We start from the raw sequence: 24,161 nt of genomic DNA, 5'->3' as shown, positions 1-24,161 counted from the left end.
TTCTGTGCAGGCAGCAAGATTATACCTACAAAAATTATGCACAGATAAAGTTTACATTCTAACAATTGTATCTTTATAACAAACAACCACTGATAAGGACAGGTTTGCTGCTCAGAGACAAAACCTAGGTTATGATCTGACTTACAATTACTGTTATATTATGCATTTGCATAGGAAACAGGTATACATCATACTTTTGTACTGTTCACGTCATATGTTTGGTCATTTGTATTTCATATTGTCTAGCTGACATGCAAAATCACTGTTCATACAACTGGCTGCATTAGAGAATTAACATCAGCTCTCATGTTTACCCAAGAACTTATCTCAGACCTTGCAAAATAGGTTGTCTAGACACCCAAATCCTTGCCACACCCTCTCCAGCTCACTACAACTTAAACAAATAAGGACAACATAAATCAAATCATACATTGATTCTTCACTGCCCATATCCTGTAGTGAGGAAAAAACGTTACTTTTTAGCTTTTGACTGACGCGAGTGTCCTATATCTTGTCTCAAGAGCCAAAAAAAGGGCATCTTTAGCAGTGAAAGCTCTTTGCTCCTGTTGTGTGGCCTGAGTTCCATTGAACTTAAGCATAGGAACTGCTGGAACTGCTGGGTAATGCAAATATTTGAGATATCTGTTAGACAGTGATGGTTTGGAGTACTAAAGAAATTTTCAGGGTACTTTATGTAATTACTGTCATAATATATGCTCTACTTAAGAAAAATCTAAGTCCCTTTTTAGCTTAATATTTAAGTTAGTGAAATTTAAACACTTTTGGTGGATTTTCAGAAAAGGAACACATTTAAGCAAGTGTTTATGTTTTATATGATAATTCACATAAAATATGAGTGTCCATAAAAGGAGGGAGTAACATAATACTACCATAAAAACCATTTTTTTATATAGTAAATTTCTAATGGTTGCTTCCTTCATTGTATTTTTTTTCCTCTTGAGAGCAATTTAGTTCCTGTTAGATTTATTTTAGTTAATGCAAGCAATACAGATCGCTTTCTCCTTAATTGTCTCAGCTTAAATCATATAGTTATTCCTTGGAAAGTCAAGGCTTCTAAAGAGAAGAGGAAGAGACCTGTTTACAAGTCACTTTGGCTTTTGTCCAGCTGATCATTTCATGTGCTTTCTAGTGTATCTTTGCAGCATCAACAACAAAAAGCGAAATTAAAAAGTGGCAAGTGAAAAAAGCGAAGTAACCATCAAGTACTCATCAATGTGGCTATTAAAGGAGTTAGAATATTATGTGTTATAGTTCAATGTTATAAAACAGAACAGTAAGACAAAGGGTAAACACACAGCAATCAGCTACAAATCTACTTAAGCAAAACAAACCACAAGCTGGCAGATGTTGCCTTAATGACTGAAATACTTACTTTGGCTGAACTATTAGCAACAGGCAAAGTGGAATATCACTGCTGCTTGCCAGCCTGTTGTTTTACTAATCTAGTTCATGGAAAAGGAGTTTTCACATTTTTTACACTGATGCACAATTCTGATATAAATGGCAGGTTGGAGGAAAAGGAGTTCAAAACAATGTAAGCCACTCTTCATGTTTCTTTTTAAAAGAAATTATCCACAGAATAATTAGGCCCTTTAAATTGAGGACATGACTGAAGAAACCAAAATCTTTAGCAGAATATTTCCTCTTGCCAATCAAGATTTTATATATATATATATATTTATAAATATATTTATTTATAAACAGTGATAAAAATATTTATAAAATACTGAACCAATATTTTATAAGGTCATTATTTGGAATATATTTCAACATCACTGTGAGGTCACTGAAACACCAGAGCACTACTTACTCATGGTCTAGATGAAAGTAACGCTCAAAGTAACATGTATCTGGAATCACTGCATACACATCTCAGTGGAGAACTAGGCTGCTTGGAGCCTGTGACAAACAGTTCATGTGTTTCCTTTCTACTGAGTAAATATTCAAAACCATAAAGAAACCATTTGTTTTGCTCTATGCAATAACCTGAAAGCTGAAGTGTAGAGGGAGGGAAAAACAAAACAAAACAAAAAAACATCTCAGAAACAGAACAAATTGGCATTTAAGTCATAGAAAGGCCCATGGACTCCATCTTCTTTCCACAAAGCTGCTTAACAAAAGAAATCTAGGAGGTTCTTTCTAGAACTTACTCAGGAGCTGCTCCATGAGCAAAAGGCCTTGGCTACTGTTTCAAACAAACCTGAAAAATCTACAGGAGCAGAAAGTCCTCCAAGTACAATTTTTTTGCTGACTCGATGACTTAGTACATCCATATTTATCAATGTCTCACAAAAGACAGAGAAAAATGTGATACAGCCCTTAGTGAAGTTTATCAACTACTGTTTACAGCACACTCCTTTTTCAAGTTCCCAAATCATGCAGTCTTACAAAAATTATACACAAACAACTAAATTAAAAAAAAATAAATAGAAGGGTAGTAAAATCATACAATCAAAAAGTAGGAAATACTAGTTTTATAGTTACCTGTTTAAGCTTAATTGTACCCTTTTGTACCTCTTAATGGGAAATGTCAGCTCAGTCACCTAAACAGCTCTCTTCTAAGACACATAACATTTACTACAGTAACTTATCTAACACGAGATGTGAACAAGTTTGTGGGTTTTGGAGAAACCTGCAAGGAGCGTGTTCTGAAGACTTTGTACTCTCTGTTAGCCTAGCTCTTGGCTGTGTCCGTGCAATGATGGAAATTCTCACATTTAGGCAACATTAGGCACACCTGGGGTTGTGCTTGAAGCATTAACAGATTTAAAGACCCATTCTTAGCTACAATTGCTACCTGAGCATCCACAGCAGCTACAGACATATCCTGGACTTCAGGATTAAAAAGCCATCTCACTAAGAGGGGGTTGTAGTTCTACATACAGACAAAAGCAATTTCCTAGTTATCTAGCTGTTTTGAGCTACTGATTTTACCTATTCATTGATAATAGCTTTGAACATTAGATACCCCACCTGTTTCTCAGACCACAGAAAACAAAATATTTTTTCTTAAAAATGTGGCTCCTAATGCTAAAATGTCTACTACTGTAACAGGAGAAATGCAAGCAGATAATGGAATGTTTCTACAAATTTCTCAATTCTTTTATTGCTATTGTTAACAAAAAAAAAAAAAAAAAAAAAAAAGGTGAGCTTTCAAATTATTATATAGCTTTCTTTTTTTGGATATCCATAGTACCTCTTCTCTCACTTGAACAGGATATTAAGTCAGTAGCATGTCTGCTTCAGAAAAAATGCTGTTAAAGTGACTCATTCATATGAACATCAACTTTGTGAAAAAAATTAACTAAAAGTGTGAATATATTTCTGTAGCCATCACTGATTTAAGTAACTGCCTTTATGCAAGAAAATATCCTAAATTTATTGCATATTTATTGCATTTTTAATTACTTTTAATTTATTGTATATTTAACGAAACTGACTTTTCTGGCCTTGTTCAGAGACTTTAATTAGAAACATGTTAAGATCTAATTCAGTTCTAGTTTCAGTTATAAGCTATAAAACTTAATTTAAGATTCTGATTAAACTACTTTAATTTTTACATATCTAATGTGTGATGATTTAAAACTGTTTTGCCACTATAAAGAAAGTAATTTTTGTTCTGCAGTATGTTCTGATCTTATAGATTGCATATTGTATGATTCACAATGTGGTGGCAAGGTGCACAAATTACTTTTAGTATGGGAATCGATATCTAAACCAAACACTGCAATACTGTGAAATGTAATCAAGAATGTGTTCAAGGATCTAATAAAAACTTTCTTGACTAGAGATTTGCTTAAAAGGTAGAGGATAACATTTCTACTTTGAACCTGCTTCAATAGGATAGGTCTGTCATTTTCAGATTCAGTTTATGACTCAAAATCACTGTAGTGATTGTGATGTGGAGACAGTACACAGAATTGTAAACCACTTCATTTTAAATATTTTAAATATAAAACTTATCAACTGAAGTTGGTTGGCATCTGGTTACAACAGAGAAAAATTGGCAGGAGGCAAAATTATATTTGAGAGAATTAAATGGCCTTCCAGAGCTATATTTCCAAAAGATATGACAGAAGAGTTGTCATCATTCTTTCCTTTCTCATTATAATCATGTCATTTTCAAAAGTTACATCTTCTATAATCTCCAACCAAAGCTGGACAATGAATGTTAATGAAGTTTAACAACAAATCTAATAGCAGAATTTATATCATACCTCTTATTAATGGCAGCCCATGTCGCATTAATGTTATCTGTCATCAGTTCTACTTTTCTGGTGTCATCTGCTGAATAATCACGGAGCAGCTTAAGTGCCATGTCATTTGCCACATCTACATTTATTTGCCATTGTCGTATTTCTTTTGAAAATTGCTGAAGTAAAAAGAGAAACAAAAAGAATAAACCTCAGAACACCACAAAATGGTCATGCACATTGTATGTTTATTACAGGAGGAGATGAACAACTTATGGCATATATATATATATATATATAAATTCCTCAGATTTACTTGTAACTAAAGTCAGAGTCTTTCTAAATGTTTAAATTCCTTTAGTCATCAGACCATAAGACTAATTCTAATCTTTGTGAGGATCAAGCAAACAAGTCCTAAATGCTGGATAAAAAATGACTTCTCAAATTGATAAACACTGATTAGATTGTTGATTATTTTTTTCTAAGACAGAAAGAGATGGATGCATCATTATGTAAACTACCACTATTTGTGATGTTGAATTATACTGAGATGGAAAATACAGTGAATAATATGTTCTGTCTAATTTTCTTTATTATACTGTGAAATAATACTGATACTTGGACAACTAATACCTGTGCTTTGACTTTTTTAAAATTCACTTTATTTTTGCAAATTGTTTATGTAATTAGTGCCATCTACTGGAACAGCACTAAATCTGCAATACTACTACTGGTAAAACTATCGATATCTTTATGATGATAATTTATGCTTCTTGGTATTAAGGAAGCTTTTAAATTTTGGTCATACTTTTTTTTCTCCCACCCCCCCACCCCACCCCTTTCATCACCTCTTTCTCCTGTCCCTCTCCCCCTCCCTCTCCTCTCCTCTCCACCAGCTGTCTTGCTACATAAGCAAGCCAGGAAATCCACAACACTCATTCAGCCAGCAGCCAGCTTCCATGCATCTTTCCTGTTCATCTGTTTCTTGGAGCAAATTTCCATATAAATGCACTGAAGTTGTATATTTAATCCGTTATGTGTAACAACAAAATGAAAGAGATGAAAGAGTGAAGATAATCGATGGTCTACTTGTACTTTTGTGCTAGGCAAAGACTACAACTACTCAATCAAATGAACAATGCAAGTAGAAAAAAAGATTGTATTTGTAAATAGAAACAGTAAATTGCACGTATACATAAGAAGCTACCAACAGAAAACAAACAGCAAGGTTTGCCTGTATTTATTGCTGTGTTTTAATATACAAATTGGGAAATTTATGTGAAGAAAAAATAGGGGCTTTCCCCTCTCACTCTCCCAAAGCAGTATTCCTTTTGAAATCTTGTTTTGACTTCAGATAAGAAATTCTTCATGCAAAGCAAAACTTAAATATGTAATCCCTGATTAAACAGTCTAAATACTAAAAAAAAAAATAAAAATACATTTTGACTATTTTGTGCACTTACGTTTTTATCTCAGTAAGTCTGTAAGCTGATTTTGGTTAAGATTAGTACTGAAACGTACTTGATCTTTGAATGGAGTCCAGGTGGAGGTTTTTGGGGTTTCGATTTTTCCACAAAACTCTTTATCTGTTAAGAAGCTGCTTCAACATCTCTAGGTTCTCTCCATAATTTAAAACTGAAAGTACGTTTTTCCTCTTTCCTGGGTTATTCCTTCATGACAGGGCAGATCACTTGATTACTGTGCAGCAGATAACCTCAGATACTCAGACAGCAACCTGATTATCTGTTTTGAACAAGGGATCCTATTTTTACCAATCAAACATTAGGAAGATGCTACGAACCCCTGCTCCTGAAAACCATCTGAACATGTTATAGTTAAGCTCACTTAAGGTCAAGCTGCCTAAAAAAATTTTTTAGTCATTCTCCTGTATTAAGTATGGAGATGTAGTAAGGAGAGGTGATAATTTTGTGGAAAACCACTACCATTACTTTGAAGAAGATACAGGCAGGATTCTTTCCTGCCAGAATTATGTGCAATAATATACAATAAATATAAAAATGTTAATATTTAAACAAATAGAATAAAATATATAAATCCAAAAATGTATAAAATATACAGCAATTATCATTTCAGTTTTGTAGACCTTTTATAGCAAGTATCCATTCTACATTTAAGTCTATCCACCTTTATTATGCTTTACCTTTTTTTTGTTTAACATTATGCATGCATATAGCTACTTTTTTCCAGCCAAAGAATCACAGCAGATCAGCTGTTCACTGCATTACATAGAAAAGTTACCATATTTTCTGCATTGTAAATTAATAGCCTGTAAACTTTACTTTAAAAATAAGTTATTTTTGCTCACTCCTATGTGAATATAAATCACCTTATCAAATCTTCCAAACTCAGTTTTATAACAAAAATATGGAAAGATCCATTACAAGGTTATTTCCAAAAGTGGTGTTCTCATCATTAACTTCATCATTAATCCATTAATTTCCTGACAATACAACACTGGATCATCACTGGGGGAAAAAATGATGACTAGAGAGAGCTTTGCCAACAGAAACAATCTGTATTGTATACTTTATTGGATATTGGTATGCAATTTTTCAATAATTTTAAGGAATGCATGCCTGCCTTCAACTTTGCTTTGTGCACATACACCAAGAACAAAATATTGTGGTAGATGTTTTAACTGTCTCTCCCACCACAGGCCAGTTTAAGTCCTATTTTGCATGACTATAATGAATATTTTACAATTAAACCCTTGGCATTGGTGGTGGGGTTTGGTTGTTTTCCTTTTTTTTCTCTTTTCCTTTTTGTATTTTTAGCTCTCATTGATCTTTTAACTACTCAAAGACACATTCAGGGTTTTTTTAAAGGAAAAAGCTTCATTAATTTAATTTTGACATTTTTTTAAGCATTCTCTTTGTTTTGTCTGTGTCATCACTGGAATTTGCTGAGTTTATTAAAAGGCTTAAAGAATTAAGGCTGTGAATTTATCATGTTACTTAGTATATATTTCTTTTTAATTTTTAATTAGAAAACACTGGTTGAAGTTACTAAGAAGAAAGTCTTTGTAATTTAGGATCCTTGATTAAAAACAAGTAAGTAAATTAGAGCTGGGTTTTCTTCTATCCCAGGATTGCCCAGTGGAACAAAATAAATGATGCATAGAAGTTAAAATATAGCAATATTTATGTACAGTATCATCCAATTCTAAGCATGCGAATTCCTGCACTGAGCAGGTATATATGTTACAAATCTGGGAAATCAGGCTTTCTGTCCTTTTACTGTATGTCTAGAGCATGTTTTATCGATATACTTAAAGATTTATTTTTTTTAAATCAAGGAATTCTATTTCAGTGTCTGCATCATAGTCAATAACATTAACTTAATTATTAGTTGTTTTGCTAAAATCAAAGCAGTACGCTGTCAGTCCTGGAATAATAAAAATCCACAAGATGCTGAGACTGTACTTCATCTTATATTGGTACAGAGGGAGTGGCAACAGAGTACCTAGTAAGCTTTCCCCCTGCAAGATGACAAAGGCAAGCAAGCTAGCCTCAGGCTTATCCACAAATCCAGGACATAAAATTCAGCCCCCAGGCTATGCCAGTGGAAGGCTGCCTGGCCTTTTGAGACCCAACAGAGCAGGAGATGTAATCCGGCTGCTATTTCATTTCCTATTTAGATGATCAGAAATAGGTGGTCAAGGAAGGAAAGGAAGGAAACCTTGCCTCCACCCTTCCTTCTCTTTGGCCATACCAGCTAAAACGGTACAGAGGAAGAGATGCCTCACTAGTTCTTACCAAAATAAGGAGCCAAGGAGTGAATGAACACTCCTAGCAGGTTCAGGTTTTTTAATGTAAGCTCAGTTTCATTTTAAAAATAGACCAATTTTACACAACCTTATGTTCAGATGACTTGGGGACAAAAAGGAGCCAAAGTGTGACTATGTACTATTTATACACCTTTAACCTTCAGCCTGCTGAGGTAACCATCTGCAGTCATCACTTAATAAACAATAACAAACAGGGCTTTAAAGGGCAAAGGCTGTCATTGGCCAGAATGCCATACACTGACTCTCCGTACCTAACCCCAGTCCTTAGAACTCAGTTCTTAAATATCAAACTAAAAAAAAAAAAAAAAAAAAAGGTATAAAAATTAGCTCTGAATTAATTTCTGATTCAAAGGAATAATATTTTTAATTATCAGCTGTATGGTACCTGGTTACTTTTCTTTTAAATGTCAGAAACAAATGTGTCAAATTCTATTAAAAACATCACTGACCAAATACAAGCCTGTTACAGATTTTTTTTTTTATGGTGACATTATAAAAAAATAAATAATCAAAGGACTTGTATTGCTGAGCTTACCATTTACTTGTATGTAAGGATGCACTATCAGAAAAGCATTAACACGAGCACTGATAAAAAGTTCATCTAGAGCTGAGGGGAACTTTTGCATTGACTCAGCTGTCTTTAGGCAAACCTTTAACGAACAAATCAGAATACTTGGTGACTACTTTCTCACACCAAGCTGTGTTGAGATACAAAGCTGGCAAAATGAGTATGTTTGAAGAATCTATTTAAGACTCAGACTGACCCCTCTTTCCCTTAACACAAATGAATAGAAATGACAGCTTTATTTTCATCAGTGTAACAGCAAGCCAAGAGACAGCATACTTATTCTGCATATTCAGGGGACAACATCAAAATATATGTGTTTGGCACATAAGCCTAGAAAGCCTTTATTTTGAGGACTTGATGTATTTCTAGGTCCTTTAGTTTAGATAATGTTATACTAAAGAAATCGAAAGCTTCTAAACCCAAAGAAGATTTCCATTTTCCTTAGGATTCACGACCCCTTATCTCAAGCATGAACACAACAGATGATGCTGTCACATCTGAGAAGCTTTCATGAGGGATTTGACACAATAGGAATTACTGGCAGACAAAGATAATTCCTCTAGGAAGGCTGGCACAAAAGAAAGTAGAAAAAGGAAAAGGAAAAGACACACATTCCCTCCCATTCTTTAAGACAGAGGTGAATTTCTTCTGGACTTGAAGGAGAAAGGCTAAGCAAAATCAACCAAATGAAAGTAAACAGCCCTGGAACACTAGAGATTGTTGATGTTCATATCATGAGGGCACAGCAAATTCAGATAGATTAGCTGTGACACTGAAATTATAGTTATAGACCAACGTTTGTAACTTGACACAATATGTCACATTGAATCCAGGCTGCAATGGTGACGGCTGAAGATACTGGTAGCCCAATTGCTTCATCTCTTTTAAAGGAGTGAAAAAAACTTGCAGGTATCCTTTCAAAAATTCTGCTTATACATAGAGATACATTATATGAATAAGTATACTAGTGTGCTTTCTCTATAACTTGGATGGAGGACGAGAAGGGGATATTCTTATTTCTCTCCTTGGACCGTGTTGATCCAAAAAGCCCATTTTTTTTCCAAAAAGCATTCACTCTTAGATGAACCTCATCTAAACTTCATACATTCTTGTAAAAAAGTGGACATAAAATCCATTTCTAAAACTATATCTGCAATTATTTTCCTAGTTAAGTAATTTGTGTTCAAGACATAAGACACTCCAACACGATGGCATAAGACTGTGTTTGCATAGAGTGGGGTTTTTTTTGTTAATTGAGTCTTTACAGAGCTGGAACATTGACTTTGTTGAAGTTGGTTTGTGTTTTTTTTAAACCATACACTGGGCAGAAGCCAGAACTCTCTCTGCAGAAAGACAGTGACAAATGGGAGTCTTCTACACTGAATGACAGTAGTATACATAATCTATAACTCTTTCTAATACATTAGTAAGTGATTGCCCTTGTTTACTATAATCCCCACTTCCCAAGCAATGACCCTTACAGTATAATCTTAAATGAGAAAACTTAACCCCATCTCAGCCTTAAAACAATGGCTTGATGAACGTTTTAATGCGTTTCACAGGCAAGTGGGGGGCAGGCGGGAAGGGAGGGGGACAAGGAGTGAAAAGCCCAGCAGATTTTGTTGTTTATTTCTGAGTATCAGAAAGGCAATGACTAACTGATGATGGAGATAGCTGAAGACCAAACATGCCGTTATACAGATACTTCCTCTGGTAGCAAAACCAGTCGATGAGGACCTCACCCCCCTATTCTCCACTGCAGTTCATTACCATTCAGATATGCAAATAAGGCTGTTCTAAGTCTGCAAACTTTAACCAAACAGCTGAGTGGTAGGAGTTAAAAAAAAAAATAAAACTCTGGTGAGCAGGAGAGGAAAACATATCAGAAAATACTTGTGTAACTATTCTCCCAAATAACTAAAATGTAACTTTCCATTAATGTGGAGGCAGGACTCACTTTAAAAGGCTGATCAACTGGTTGGTTTCAATCTTGTTTTTCTCCAACCAGAAAATGAGATATTATTAATCTGAAACAGCTGTTCTCAAAATTTATTCATGAAGAATGTCACCAAAGTATGACTATTTCCATAACAAGAAACTTAAAACCTGATGCAACAGTTAGGGCATATTTACATTGCTACTTGAGGTATAGCTCAACTACGTAAGTTAACTGAGCTGTGCATTTTAGCATCTAGAATGTGACATGCGTGCTGAAATCACAAGAGCAGCCATTTCAGGTTTTTTGCAGTTAAGAACCCTGTCAAGGCTGAACCCAGTGAGATTATCTTGTGGCAAATCTAAAATGTTTGATTTTCAAAATATCTCCACATAGTTTGTTATAGTTTGGTTTTGTTGGGGTTTTTTTTTGTTTGGGTTTTTTTTTTTTTCCTTAAGTAGTTCCAGACAAGCTATACAGCTTCATTATCAGTGCAGACAGACATATCAATACCACATAATTTCCCAGGCTGCAGTACCAGTGCAGCTGAGGCTGTTGTACAGAAAAGATGAAAAATACTTGCGCTGAAAAGGTAGGTATCCTTCCTGCCAGATCAGCCAGCTATTTGTTATGCCTGATAAATTAAGACCAAATTCATTCAAGAATTATGTGACACACATTTTAGACTTTGTAAATTAATTTCTTTCTAATTTTTTTTGTGGGAAATAAGGGACAAAGAGGTTGTTCTCAGTGTTGGCTGTCCAATAGTTAGAGGACACTTTCTTTAACAATCTAATTAACTCAGGCAGAAATAGTTTAATTCTCAGTAGTGACCTTTAGCTCAGTGTTCTGCTTTTTCAGAGCTTCCACAGTGTAGGAAATTTCTTTCCACGACTCAAGCTTAGCTTTTGCTTTTTCAAGAACCTGCTCAGCTTCTTGTTTAGCTTCTAGCCACTGTGTTGAATCCTTTAGCATGTCATGAAGCTGCTGTCTCCGGCTTTGGAGGTGTCCATGCACTTCATCCCACTGGCTCTGTATCTTTTCAACTGGTGAAACACAAAGGAAAAACAAAAGCTGAGTCACTTAAAAGGTTTTTCTTTCTTTCTTTTTAAGGGATTTAAAAAATATTATTTAAATGTTTCTAGAACTGACTATCTTGGAGAGCTGTTGTACTTTTAAGCTGCAATTAAACTAAGTTTAGTTTAACAAAGAAGAACAGATAAACTGTTCTGGTCACACAGTATGACATTATGGTACACAGCATGTGCTTCGATGCATATGCAGCCAGAAATGCCAGGTTCATGCCTCAAAAAGCATTATGAAACAGGATCACATATAAGAAAAAGCATCAGCAATAGTCTGTCTTTCTTACCAAACCACCACAAGGTTTAATATTTTCTGAAGAACAAGTTCTCTAGGGAATTCAGTAGTACTAGTTAAAGATTTATTGGAAGATATAATTAATGGCTATACTTGCTTATTTTATTAAGGCAAACGTTAGCAGACTGCAAAGGCTAAAAATCTTTCTTATATGTTCATGTTAATTTTAAAATAATTATTAGATTTATCCACTATTTGAAAGAAATGTGATTTGTGGGAACTTAATAATCACTAAAATCACTGATAATAAGGGTTGGCTAGCATCCAGTATCAGACTCATCCATAGTAGCATAAAAACATCAGGACACCTAGTCATCGAAGCCATTGCAGTTTGACAAAAAATACCTCAAAAACAAACCAAAAAAACCCAAAACTCCACAAACAATAAGATCTGTATACTGCATGAATAAATCATTTATTTTTTTTAAATTCCCTGAGGTTAGTCAGCACAAACTACATTCTCAATATCTTCTTGGAGACTACCTCACAACACTGAAAATTCACAGGCTTTCTAGTGAGAGGAACAGAGATTCCTGGAGTACTCAGAAATCAACTGAGATTATCATCCAGCTGTAGTTCCAACGCTGCATCCCTCACTGCAGGGTTGATTCCAGAATGGTGCAGGCTAAAGACTAAAGGGATGAGAAATGCTTCAGCAGGGAAAGGAGACTTCTACCTATCAGTGCTTTTCCTTCTTCCAGACTTTCTACGAACTCTGCTGAGGTTTAGCTGAAGAGAAGAAAACCTTTCAGCAACCCCTGCTTAAGCCTAGGAAGAAAAACTGTAAGCGCACATAGCAGCATGTTTAAGTCAAAGGAAATGCAAAAGGAACTGAAGAAACAGAACTGGAAAACAGAAAGCACAATCAAAGCGAAGCAACGATAGCCTAAGGCCCTAATACTTAAATTTAATCTGAAGCAACTCTAACCCCTCATTTTAGAAAGCTGTATACTAAGGTCACAAAAGAACAGCTCATTTTTGTGCCCTAGCTGGATGAGGGTTTCTGATGTAAGCTTTGGGATATACTGGAAACAACAAAGAGACTATGGCCTACTGGAAGGGTGAAAACCAGAAGTGTTCCTGAATGGCTCCAGTAAAATCTTTGTGCTATGGCTACAACATGTGGCTCCAGGGTTGTGCTGGAGGTCTGAAGGACAAAGACTGCCCAAACATTTTCCACAGTGTTGCTGGCATATGGGCAATGCCATAATGCCACCTATTTCTTGCAAATAACTACTGTAGCTCCTTCCCCCTTAGTCTCAGAGACATTCAGTGTGTTACTCTGTGATTCCTGGCAACCTGGAGATTTTGGTACATAGCTGATAAAAGTATAGTAGCTTGTTTATGTCAGCTGCCCATGAAAAAAAAAAAATCCATCTATTTTTGTTTTATTGTACATTTATTTGTTTGTTGGTATGGTTTGGGGCTTTTTTGGGGGGGAAGGGGGGGCAGGGATTAAGAAATGAATGAAAACACTGTTGTAGAACTGTTTCAAAAGAAAACTGAGTCTATAACACTATTAATTCTTCATATTAGCTGCTTTTAACAATAAATGTTGATATTTCTTATCAACAAAAGTAAAAATATTTATAGATGGATCTGTTCCATAATGTCTCAAGAGGTTTGTATCTAACTAAGACATATTAGCAGTCTTTCTCTAGGGGTTGTGGTTTTATCGGCAAGACTGAGTTTTTCATCACATACCACAGTCCTGAGATTCTATGATGACCAATTCTGCCACCCAAGAGGGGAATGGGGCTGCACAATGAAGGCTGTATTCGGGACATCTCAGGAGACCATTTACACAACTGACTATGAATACACAAGCTCCAAATCTATGAAACACATTTCCTCATGAAGATGCTTGGGTTATCTCCCTCAAAAAAAGGAAAAGCAAAGCTTCTGACATGGACACTTGAAAAATAATACGCATAACAGTTTTGCTTTATTACAGATTGGAATTGAAGGGTTCAGGAAGTTACTAGGTAATCTAAACAAAGAAAAGAAATTAAAAAAAAAGTTTTCTAGAACCAGTGAGTGATAAATCCTACCTAACAAAACACCTCAGTTGGAGATAAACACACCATGACATTTACATAATTAATTAATAGCCTTTCTGAGCTAGAATATACCAAACAAAGCAGTACTATAAAAGACAAAATATGTAGAGAAATTTGTTAGAAACCTTTATAATTATGACAACATTATTTATTTTAAGGTAACATAAAAACCTCTTTGTTACTCTAAGTTTACATCTTCTGAATGATGCTCCCATTTGAAGGCAGACTATTGACTGGTTTTTGAACAACAAAAAAACCCTAAGCCTCTAAAGCTTAAAATATGAGAATTCACTTTCAAAATGTACTGAAAACCACAGTGTAAATCCGTGTTCCTGTGGGTCCTTTTCAGTGGGATGTTTCCCACAAAAGGAAAGGTGAATACCACTTACAGATTTACACCAAACAAAAAATTTCAGAAAATCCAGTTTGAGTGTATAACTGTGTTGGAACGGATTCCAGCAACCTGTGAATTCCTCATCTGCAGCTAATGAGTTACTGACTACAAATGAAAAGGGTTAGAGAACGGCTATTAAATAATGTTGTTGGACAGTAGAAGATAATTTTTAAAGTATTCTGAACATCACAGGGGTTTTGTGCAAGGCACTGGAACATACAAAAGGCTTTCTTTGACTCGGTACTAACAGAAATAGGTTTATGAAAATATGTAAGAGTGTTTTATAAAATAGCAATGAAGAATCTTAGTACAAAGTTCTTTTAGACTAACATTCTGCCTATAGCCTTGAAAGGGTTATTTCTGCTGTCAGGACTTTACAAAATCCTTAAGGTTACAAGGAACAGATGGGATTTAGCATAGAGAAAATTAATTTCTTCCAAAGTCTAATCACCCTTGCCTGGAAACAGGAACACAACCCTAGAAATAAGAAATAGAGTTCCAAAACCAGAAAAATAAAAGAATCGATGCCATATGAAGCAATTGTTCCAGAAAAGGATTTGCCTGGGTTTTGGAGAACTAAGGTAAAAATTTGATCAGCATTTCCTACGCTGAATTTAAGGCATTCAATAAGCAATATTCAATATTTTTTTTAAAAAAAAATACATAAAGTAAAACCAGACAAAAGGCTATCACAAATATTATAAAATATCCTGAAATCTAAGAACATGTAATGTGGCTAAAAAAGTAAGCTTTGCCAGGAAAAAGTAATGTCATTGTCCTTACTGCACTCGGGACTATAATAGCATATTACTGAGATCAGACTCTGATCTGTATCTTTTATATACCATTGCACCTGCATACTGTGATGATTATGCATTGAAAAAAACTAGATACACAGAACAAACAGGGCTCCATGTGCACTACTAATATCACTGAAGCAGAGGAATTTAAAATAATTAGTAACAATGACAGAAGCCTTTTTTTCCCCATCGTTCAGTATTTTCTGAAGCACCTCATTTTACATTGTTCATTACAGCCAAGTCCTGTTGCTTCTCCATTTTGAAGTCTAATCTCTTTTTTAATGCGGCACTCCCTCTTTGCATACAATTTTCTTCCTTCCCCCCAGATTTTTCAACAGCACAGTATCTTTATTGTAAGAATCAGTATTTAAAATCTTCTCAAGAGAATTCTTAATTATTCAGTACAGAATTTATTTACTAACCAATCTGCAAAGGGGCAATCTGGAAAAGAAGGACAACATTTTCTATTTAGACGTGAGGCAAAGAAATAATTTAAAATAATTTTATCAATACACATGGCTATTAACTAGTTTTATTTGAATGCAAAATCCCCCAAATGTTTGACAATTAACAAATCTAAACAGAGTATCAGAAAAACAAAATACAAGTTATTTCCTGAAGCAAAACCCAAATCTCATCCATTTCCTAATCACAGTGCTCCAGGCAGAAGTCCTCATTGTACAGAATTTACACAAGTTTTGTGCTTGCTTACTGGAAAGTGCCCCAGCATGGCTCCAACCACTCCCAGTTCAACACTGAACTCTCAAATAAATAAATTAGGGCATGTGAGATTCTACCAGTATGTAATTTCAAGGTTTCTATTCAATATCTTTTTTTCATCACTACTACTCACTAGCTGTTCAATAGTGATTATACCACTAAGATGGAGAAAAGAAATTCTGTTGAACTGACTGCAGATTTTGTAAGTTATTAGAAGCAATAACAAAGCTGAAAACCTCATGTAAAGCATTCAAATACCTGGTAACTATTGTTCAGTCTGGTTATCATTGATTTAGTGCATTGAGGAAAGAACAACCTCAGTGAAGGAGACTGCTGGCTTAAGATTTGTTTATTGAAAAAAAATTTCTTACTTTTTTTTGTACATTAACAAACCTCTTTGTTGAGAGTTCATATCATTGATAAGATAAATTTAACTGTCTTCACAGACAGAGTTTACTCTCTGCTGTTTATAATACAACAGCAGTGGAAACATCAGAAAAGGAGTCTGAGAAGAAGCTGTCAGTAACAGGAGAAATAATGTTCATGTTACTATAAGTTATATTTAGCCTATAGCCTATGCAAAGGTGAAAAAAGCAATCATTCCATGCCACTTTGATAAGTACATCAAATCCAGTACACACTCCGAAAAAAAGTGAACAATTAAATGGTTAGCAACAAAATTTACAATGTAGAAAACCTCCCCTGTCCTCATCCAACAAAGTATCTAAACTGCCCTTATTTTGCTCTGTAGGAAAAGTGTTTTTCAAAAACATTACTGTCAATATATCGACATTTTCCTACAAAATGATTCCTTCACTGTTGGTTCATAACATGAAGACTAGAGGGACTAATGCAATCTGACCTGCTGCAGAGTAGCACTGGAGAACAGCAGAATTACGGACAGTTATAATTCATATTACCAAAAGAAGCTGCTGATGCACTGATATTCCTTAGCTGAAAAATGAAAATCATTTTATATGCATTTTTGAGTGTTTCAATTTACTTATGCCTTGCAACAATGATCATGATGAAAAGACACATTGAGCCTGAAATCTAGCCTATACTGAAAAATGACTTATGAATACTTTCATATTTTTGAAAAAATCTCACAAATCTTAAGGATTTTTCCCCACTCTCCTTTGTAGCAATATGAAACACCCAATGCCTTGGGGGTTAAAAAAAAAAGAAGAGTAACCAAGATCTTAATTCTTACAGTAGGTACTGAGTAGCCTTTAAACATTATGGATGTACAGAATGGTAAATGGTATGAAAGCATAAAGAAAAAAATTTACATCCTTTGCCAATTCTAACACCTTCAATTGTGAATGGTAGGTATACCAGGTTAACAAATTGGTGGGTGAGGTCGTTGTACTGCATTCACAAAGTCTTGCTACAGAGCTGGAGGCAGCCCTCTGAACGTGGTTTGCACAGTCACAGGACAGCCAGCACATTGCTTGATATGACAGTGCATGTTCCAGCCAGCACCACAGGTAGAAGACGGGAAGACACAGCAGTAGGCAGAGCTACACCAAGTACCTAGAGACTGTAATATTAGGAAATACTGAAAACATAAAAGTTGTAGATTTTTGGGAGGGACACGTTAAAAAAAGCCCAAGTCCAACATTGCCATTGGTTGCTCTGGAAGCATACTACCTCAGCTTCAAAGTTGTTAATACAGGATTTTTTCCAGCCATATGCTATCCTGAAATTTACTCCTACATATCCCTAGAGATTACTCCTACATCTCTGCAGAGTTTAAGTCCTTTACAAAGTTGTTTTTGAAGATAAGCGCACATTTTAACCTTCATCTCTGAATAGTTCATCAGGTTGGATTAATTTCTGTTGGAGTTACAGCCCCATAATTCTTTGAATATTCTGGATAGCTAGTTGTTACGTATTTCATCTTACTTGATATGCTTCTAACTAACCTACACATTTATCCATATAAAATTTAGTTTAACTAAACTTTTGTGACTGTATATAACACTAGTTTTTCCAATCCTAAAATTTGTAAGTGTGTCTTACTGGACAGTGAGCGGGCTTTCTGAGAAGCATGGTGGAGAAACTAGAAGATAAGGATTTAAACAGAAACATACTGGATTAGCACACCTTTTTTACACTTTTCCCTTTCTTCCACTAAATAATATGATTTTCCATGATAGGGATAAACAAATTATGAAGAAGAAGAGATGTTTTTCATAGGGCTACAAGACCATTCTGAAGGTACAACAACCGTGCACCACAGACAAGGCTTTCTGATGCATTCCAATTTTGGTTCAGTTTTCTGTAAACCATGAGTGGAATCAGTTAAAACATCGCAACATCACTTAAGCTTTGTCTTATCTTGTGGTTACCTTGCTTTTCATTATTGTATTGTTCTAAGTAAATAAACCTAAAGAAACTTCTTTTTTTCCCCCTAAGAAAAGGATTTAGTTAATTTGTCAATTATTTCTTGCCAAAAGTGCTCTACCTTCTCTTCTGCTGCCTTCCAGAACATGATGTGTCTGACTGAAGCCTTAGTCTTCAAGATGGATCACTTTAATAAAGTCTGTCATACAACATCCCTTGACAAAAGAGTGCCGGCTCTGTTCTTGTGGACAATTGTGAATCTGTGAGAGACCAGTCTAGGGAGAACATTTGGATAGTAGATGCAGAGTCAAATGACAATAAGTTTCAAACTTTTCTTTTTTAAATGCCTGAACTACTTAGGGAGTTACAGGAACGTTACAACATCTACTAAGTTTCTGCCTGTAGGCCATCCTTACAGAGTGCAGCTGGATAAAACAGAGAGCATGACAGGGAACAGTTGGAGCCAGCCTACCCAGATAGTAATTTATGTTTCATCTGTCCTTCTTTATCTCTTCTTGTAAATCAGTTTTTCTCTTAACCTTTTTCAGAGGCTTATAAAAGTCATACTTCTTAAAAAATTACCTTAGAAAGTTATGGCAACACTTTAACTAAATATGGAAAAACACTAATAGCATGTCATCTAAGACATTTTATGTATCCCTTAGATAGGCAGTAATGTGATGAGAGGATTTAGCCAATAAACCCAAAATTAATGGTGGGGTGGCAACTTAGAATACCTAGCTTAATGTGAGTTCTGTCATCTATGCCAGTAAAATGTCAGATTTAGCTTTTATGCATCATTAATCAATTAAGGTTTTTATAGAAAGATTATTCCTTATCATGTATGTATCATAATATATATGAACAGATTTTTTTTTAAAAAAAACACCTATGGCTTACAAAAAAAATTAGGCAAAACAGAAAGTATGTACACAAATGAAGCTGCATATAAACAAGTGAATGAATAATACCTGGGAAGAAGGAAAGAACTGTTTTGCAATATCCTAATTTCTAGAATCAGATAAGAGGTGTTACAAGGGAAACCAGGAAGAAGAAGCATTCACAGCCTTCAATTGTCTTTCTGGGGTGATGGAGAGCAATGAGAAAGTACTCAAAAGACCTTTCAAGGCATGAAAGCCCTGGGAAAAAGAATGTTACCTTCCTTGGCTTCTCAGAGGCTAAGGACAGACAATGGCAGAGATTTCAACAGATGTAAAATGTTTTTAAAAAACACACACATTTATAATCTCATTTTGTAGTTTGATATTTTTGTGGGGTAATTATATCCAACTATTGCAACTCTATGTTTTAATTTACTTTTTTTTTTTTTTTTCACTAGGGTAAGCCTATTTTTCTTTTATCTAAAAAACACTTCCATATGATCAAACTAATGAAGGTCATTCTGTCCCTTTGGAAGTGTCAGATCAAACGAAATGAACTGAAAACTGTCAAGTGGTTTCTGCTAAGCACCAAGTGAATAATTCTTCAACACTGTTAAGTATGCTTTATACCTTGCTATATGGAGTGGGAGTTAGAGACCAGACTAGGATGATGATACTACATCTAAAGAAATCTGTTTCTTATAACAAGGAAGAAGCAGATTGCATGACTGAGCACTGAGAAGGGCATGCAAGAGCTTATTTAGAAAACTGGTCCTTCAGAAAACACTCACTAGTTTGTGAATGTTTTATAAAAGTATTTATGTGTGTATCTTTTGTCATGTCTCAAATTAAGTTCCCATGATCATTTTTTCACAAAGTGAAAAAGGGAACAGATCATCATATGCAGGATGTGGAAGAACATTTACCTTGCATTTTAGTATGTTATACAATCTGTAAAATTTTTATGTGAGATAGGTAACAAATATAAGTGTAATTTCACTAGAAACCTGCAGAAACAAATAAACATATTTATATGCATATAAAAACAGGTGTTGACTAGGGAGATGGATAGACATATTAGGGAATGAACTTCTGATACCTCTCTATTGCCATCAGAGCCTTAAGAAGTGGAGCAGGACATTTCTGGAAAAATGGACCGCTGGTCCCACTGCTCAGGCAGGATGCAGAGTCAGCAGTGACCCTTCCATGACCCCAGGAGCAGGATGCATATGGACAAGCCACCAGAAGTTAATGGATTTTTTTTTCTTCTGCAGAGACTCCCATATATGGATGATACCAAAATACAACTTTGTAGTAACATTGTACTAACCGAAGAAACAGATGGTTCCCTTGCTGGAACAATTTAATAATCTTTCAAAATGTTTGTTTTATTCATTTTCCTTTGTTGTATGTAGAAAATAACTACTGCATTACTGAATTTAGCTACTTGCTTAAATATCCATCATATAATTACGAAGACTTACATTAGATTTAGAAATGATACTTAGATTGAAGGAAGGCACCGAAACATAAGCCACAGGATCAGGACTAACCTGAATAACTAGATGAGTGACTATGTAAGTAATTCAATTGTTTCAGTTTTAAATTTAGTAAAAAGTTTTCAAAGAACTTAATAGGAAAAAATCATTAATTTATGTCTTTTCTTAGGAATGTGAGGATTAATTAAAAGTGCCTAGGTATTTCGGTATTTCAGTATTTCAGTATCTTTGTTCAAATGGCATTAACATTTTTCCTAGGATATTGGTTATTTAAGGCATCAGAAGGAACATAATTTATAATTATGAATCTAATTTCTATTCATGGATTATAGCTTTTGTAATAATCTACCTACCTACAAAATACTTTAGATTTTTTTTTTTTCAGAAGGAATATGACTTGTCTGTGCTTGTATTTCAAAATGGGACATTAAATGAATTAGTGAAATGATTTTCTACTTTCTCTGAACATAAACAAGAACGTTATTAGCATTATTAAAGTACATCAGCTTTCATATACTAATGCTTTCATAGACTTCTGTACTTACTGATGCAAAAACATAATGGTAGGTCTGGCAGTTAAGTCCCGAAATGTGTGAAACTCATTACCTACCTAATGAAGTATATAGGCAATGAATTTCATAATTCTTATTACCACATAACTTTGTGTTTCCATCATACATTCATGCTTACACTGCATATTTTTAATGTCATCAGCCCACTAGCTCCTACTGAGTTTAGGCTGAGACTTGCTTTTCAAATGTATATGTATTTGTTAATCTGTTCATTGATCTCCTTTGGTTTTCATTGAATAGATCCAGCTCTAAATGTAGAGGCAAGACTGTGGGAGATCGTAAGAGTACCAAAATATCTAGAAAATTAGAATGGACTTAGGAATTCTGCAAATGTGTCTATATCAGGCTCCAAGTTACTGAAGCAAAGTTTTGCATACTGTTTATGTTTCTATTTTCTTCTTCAAGAAGCAAAATAACTTCCTCAGGAGAACCTTCAAACCCCACAGAAGCCATAAATTCAAAATTCAAAGACTGCAACTGGCTGTGATTCATTTTACAATGGATAAACAGCAAATCTCTTCCTTCTGTTATTTGACATTAAATATTATATGAGCTGTCAAAATAACATCATCTAACGCCTAAGCTTTTGTTTTCTTTAACTCTCCAAGTCCAAATCCTTACCACTGTAGTACGTACTAATTAAGCTGCATCAGCAAGGGTAAACTGCCACACTTCGTAAAATGGTCAGTAAGCAACACAGCTGTTCCCATTTGTTGGTCTTAACTTTGAGACCAACTGCTGGGCTACAATTGCTCTCCATGGTATTCCATGACTCGGAATTATGAGCACAGGCTGTTGTGAATCTTTTGCTTTGCCTCTTTTGACAATGCCAAATTTGCACAGTGATTCAACTCCTGTGCCACTACAGCATGTGCCTCTCCCTGGAGCTCAGCTGGGAGGTGACTCTAGAGCTTCATTCACTCACCTACACAAACAGTCACAGAAAGCGGAGTGCTGGCAGCAATACTTAGGTTACCTCAATGGATAAACCATAAAAAAATCACACATGCAGCAGAAAAAAATACAGTAGGCCAAACCTGAACTTTGTAGCTTTGACTTTTATTTTTGCCTTTGAAAGCAAAGATAAATTCCAAATGAGTGAGAACTGATTTCAAAGCAAAGAATACAAAATTTGTTTCTTTTAAAAATATTTTTATGATCAACTTTAAGCAATAAGTTTCGGGGATTTTATATCTGAACTGAATTAACTTAAATAATTTGTTTCTTTATAACAGAAATAGAAAACTGTATAAAGGTGTTTTATTTGCAGATTACCAATTTCATAATCACAGAATGCTTTGAGTTGGAAGAGACCTTAAAGATCACCTAGTCCAACCTCCCTGCCATGGGCAGGGAGATCCAATCTGATCTTGACACTTCCAATGATGGGGCATTCACAACCTCTCTTCCAATGATGGGGCATTCACAACCTCTCTGGGTGACCTGTTCCAGTCTCTCACCACCCTCATCATAAAGAATTTTTTCTTTCTATCTAATCAAAATCTACCCTACTGCAGTTTAAAATTATTGCCCCTTGTCCTGTCACTGTGGGCCCTGATAAAAAGACTCCACATCTCTTACAGTATGTTTTTATGGATTTTTTTTCTTTTTTTTAATGAGCACTCTACTTATGTGGCCAAGTAGTATTGGGGCCTTGTTGATATAAAAAGCAAAGAAATAGTTAAATTTCACACTAAAAATGACCTTATACACTTCCAAGTAAATACCCAACAGAGTCAATTCAGGAAGTATCATGCATTGTAGAAAAAATGTTTTTTCTGAAATTTCCAAATCATTCGTTTTGACCATTCTCTGTGTAGCTATGCTACTACAAATTTATTACTTTTAACTAAGCACTGATTAAAAAATGAAGGGCTTATCATAAAAATGCTGATACCTGAACTACTAAAGGAGTGTAGCTTTGCAAGTATAGGTGCATATAGGGAAAAAAATATTACTTTTTTAAAAAAAAATATAATTATATGTCTAGTTCTCAAAGTCACATGAAATGGGTCCCAAGCTATGGAGCCTGGCATTACATACATATATATCTGTTTCATAATAACTGGAGATACAGAAATTTTAAAAAGCTAAGAAACAAAAAAACAGAACAAACCCCAAAAAAACCCCAATGTATTTGTCACCTTAGTGCAATATTTTAGCTGACTACTAAAAGAAAAAAAGATATATTACACCAATCTTGAAAAAAGGAAAAGACATGATAACTTGCCTTTTACTGTGGTTTTGGTTTAAGAAGGGGTTGGGTTTGTTTTGGGGTGTTTTGTTTTGTTTTAATCAGACATCTATGCTGCTTTGTCCATGTTCTCTTTGGTACTCAAACACAGATCATAACATTCATGAGACTCATGACGCACCAAATGGATTATACTTAATCAACTTTAGACAAACCAACACACTTCAAAAACACTATTCTGATATGGCTGAACTCCGCAAATTTTGACCTGCATAGGTTTAGACTTGACATCAGAAACACTCCTTTACCGAGAGGGTACACAAACACTGGAACAGGTTTTCTAGAGACATGGTTGATGCCTTATGCCTGTCAGTGTTTAAGAGGCTTTTGGACAATGCCCTTGACAACATGATTTAACTTGGTCAGTCATGAAGTGGCCAGACAGTTGTGACTAGATGGATCATTGTAGGTCCATTCCAGCTGAAAGAGCCTGTTCTATTCTATGCTATATTTTACTATAGAGCTCAACATTTTGATTGCAGGAAAATACATAAAATGGAGCAAAGAAAAAATATCCAATAAACAAATTAAACCAGTACTGTTGCCATCCTATAATGCTGCAGTGAAGAGAGCCATGTATCGAAAGTGCAAACATTCAGAAAGACTAATAATAATAGTGGAAATGTAAGTAATATTCTGCAAAAATATTATATCTCTTCATCTGAAATATTGCACTTATTTCTACACTTAAAAAGATAAAGAAGACATAAACACAGCCCAATACTT

General features: G+C 34.9%; 1 protein-coding gene across 12 annotated transcripts in view; it reads right to left on the bottom strand.

Moving 5' to 3' along the window:
- DMD (dystrophin) overlaps window positions 1-24,161 on the bottom strand; it is a 1,095,710-nt gene that overhangs the window by 265,001 nt on the left and 806,548 nt on the right. For all 12 annotated transcript variants that reach the window (XM_037376983.1, XM_037376984.1, XM_037376980.1 and 9 more), the window contains 2 exons: window positions 11,361-11,572; window positions 4,239-4,393 (listed from right to left, as the gene is read on the bottom strand). In XM_037376983.1, coding sequence (XP_037232880.1) covers window positions 4,239-4,393; window positions 11,361-11,572 — 367 coding nt within the window. The remainder of the gene's footprint in view (window positions 1-4,238; window positions 4,394-11,360; window positions 11,573-24,161) is intronic.

Source organism: Falco rusticolus, chromosome 2 (genome assembly GCF_015220075.1).
Source record: "Falco rusticolus isolate bFalRus1 chromosome 2, bFalRus1.pri, whole genome shotgun sequence".
NCBI lineage: Eukaryota > Metazoa > Chordata > Aves > Falconiformes > Falconidae > Falco > Falco rusticolus.
Note: the sequence above shows the minus strand (reverse complement) of the source record. Positions and strands in the feature narration are given on the sequence as shown.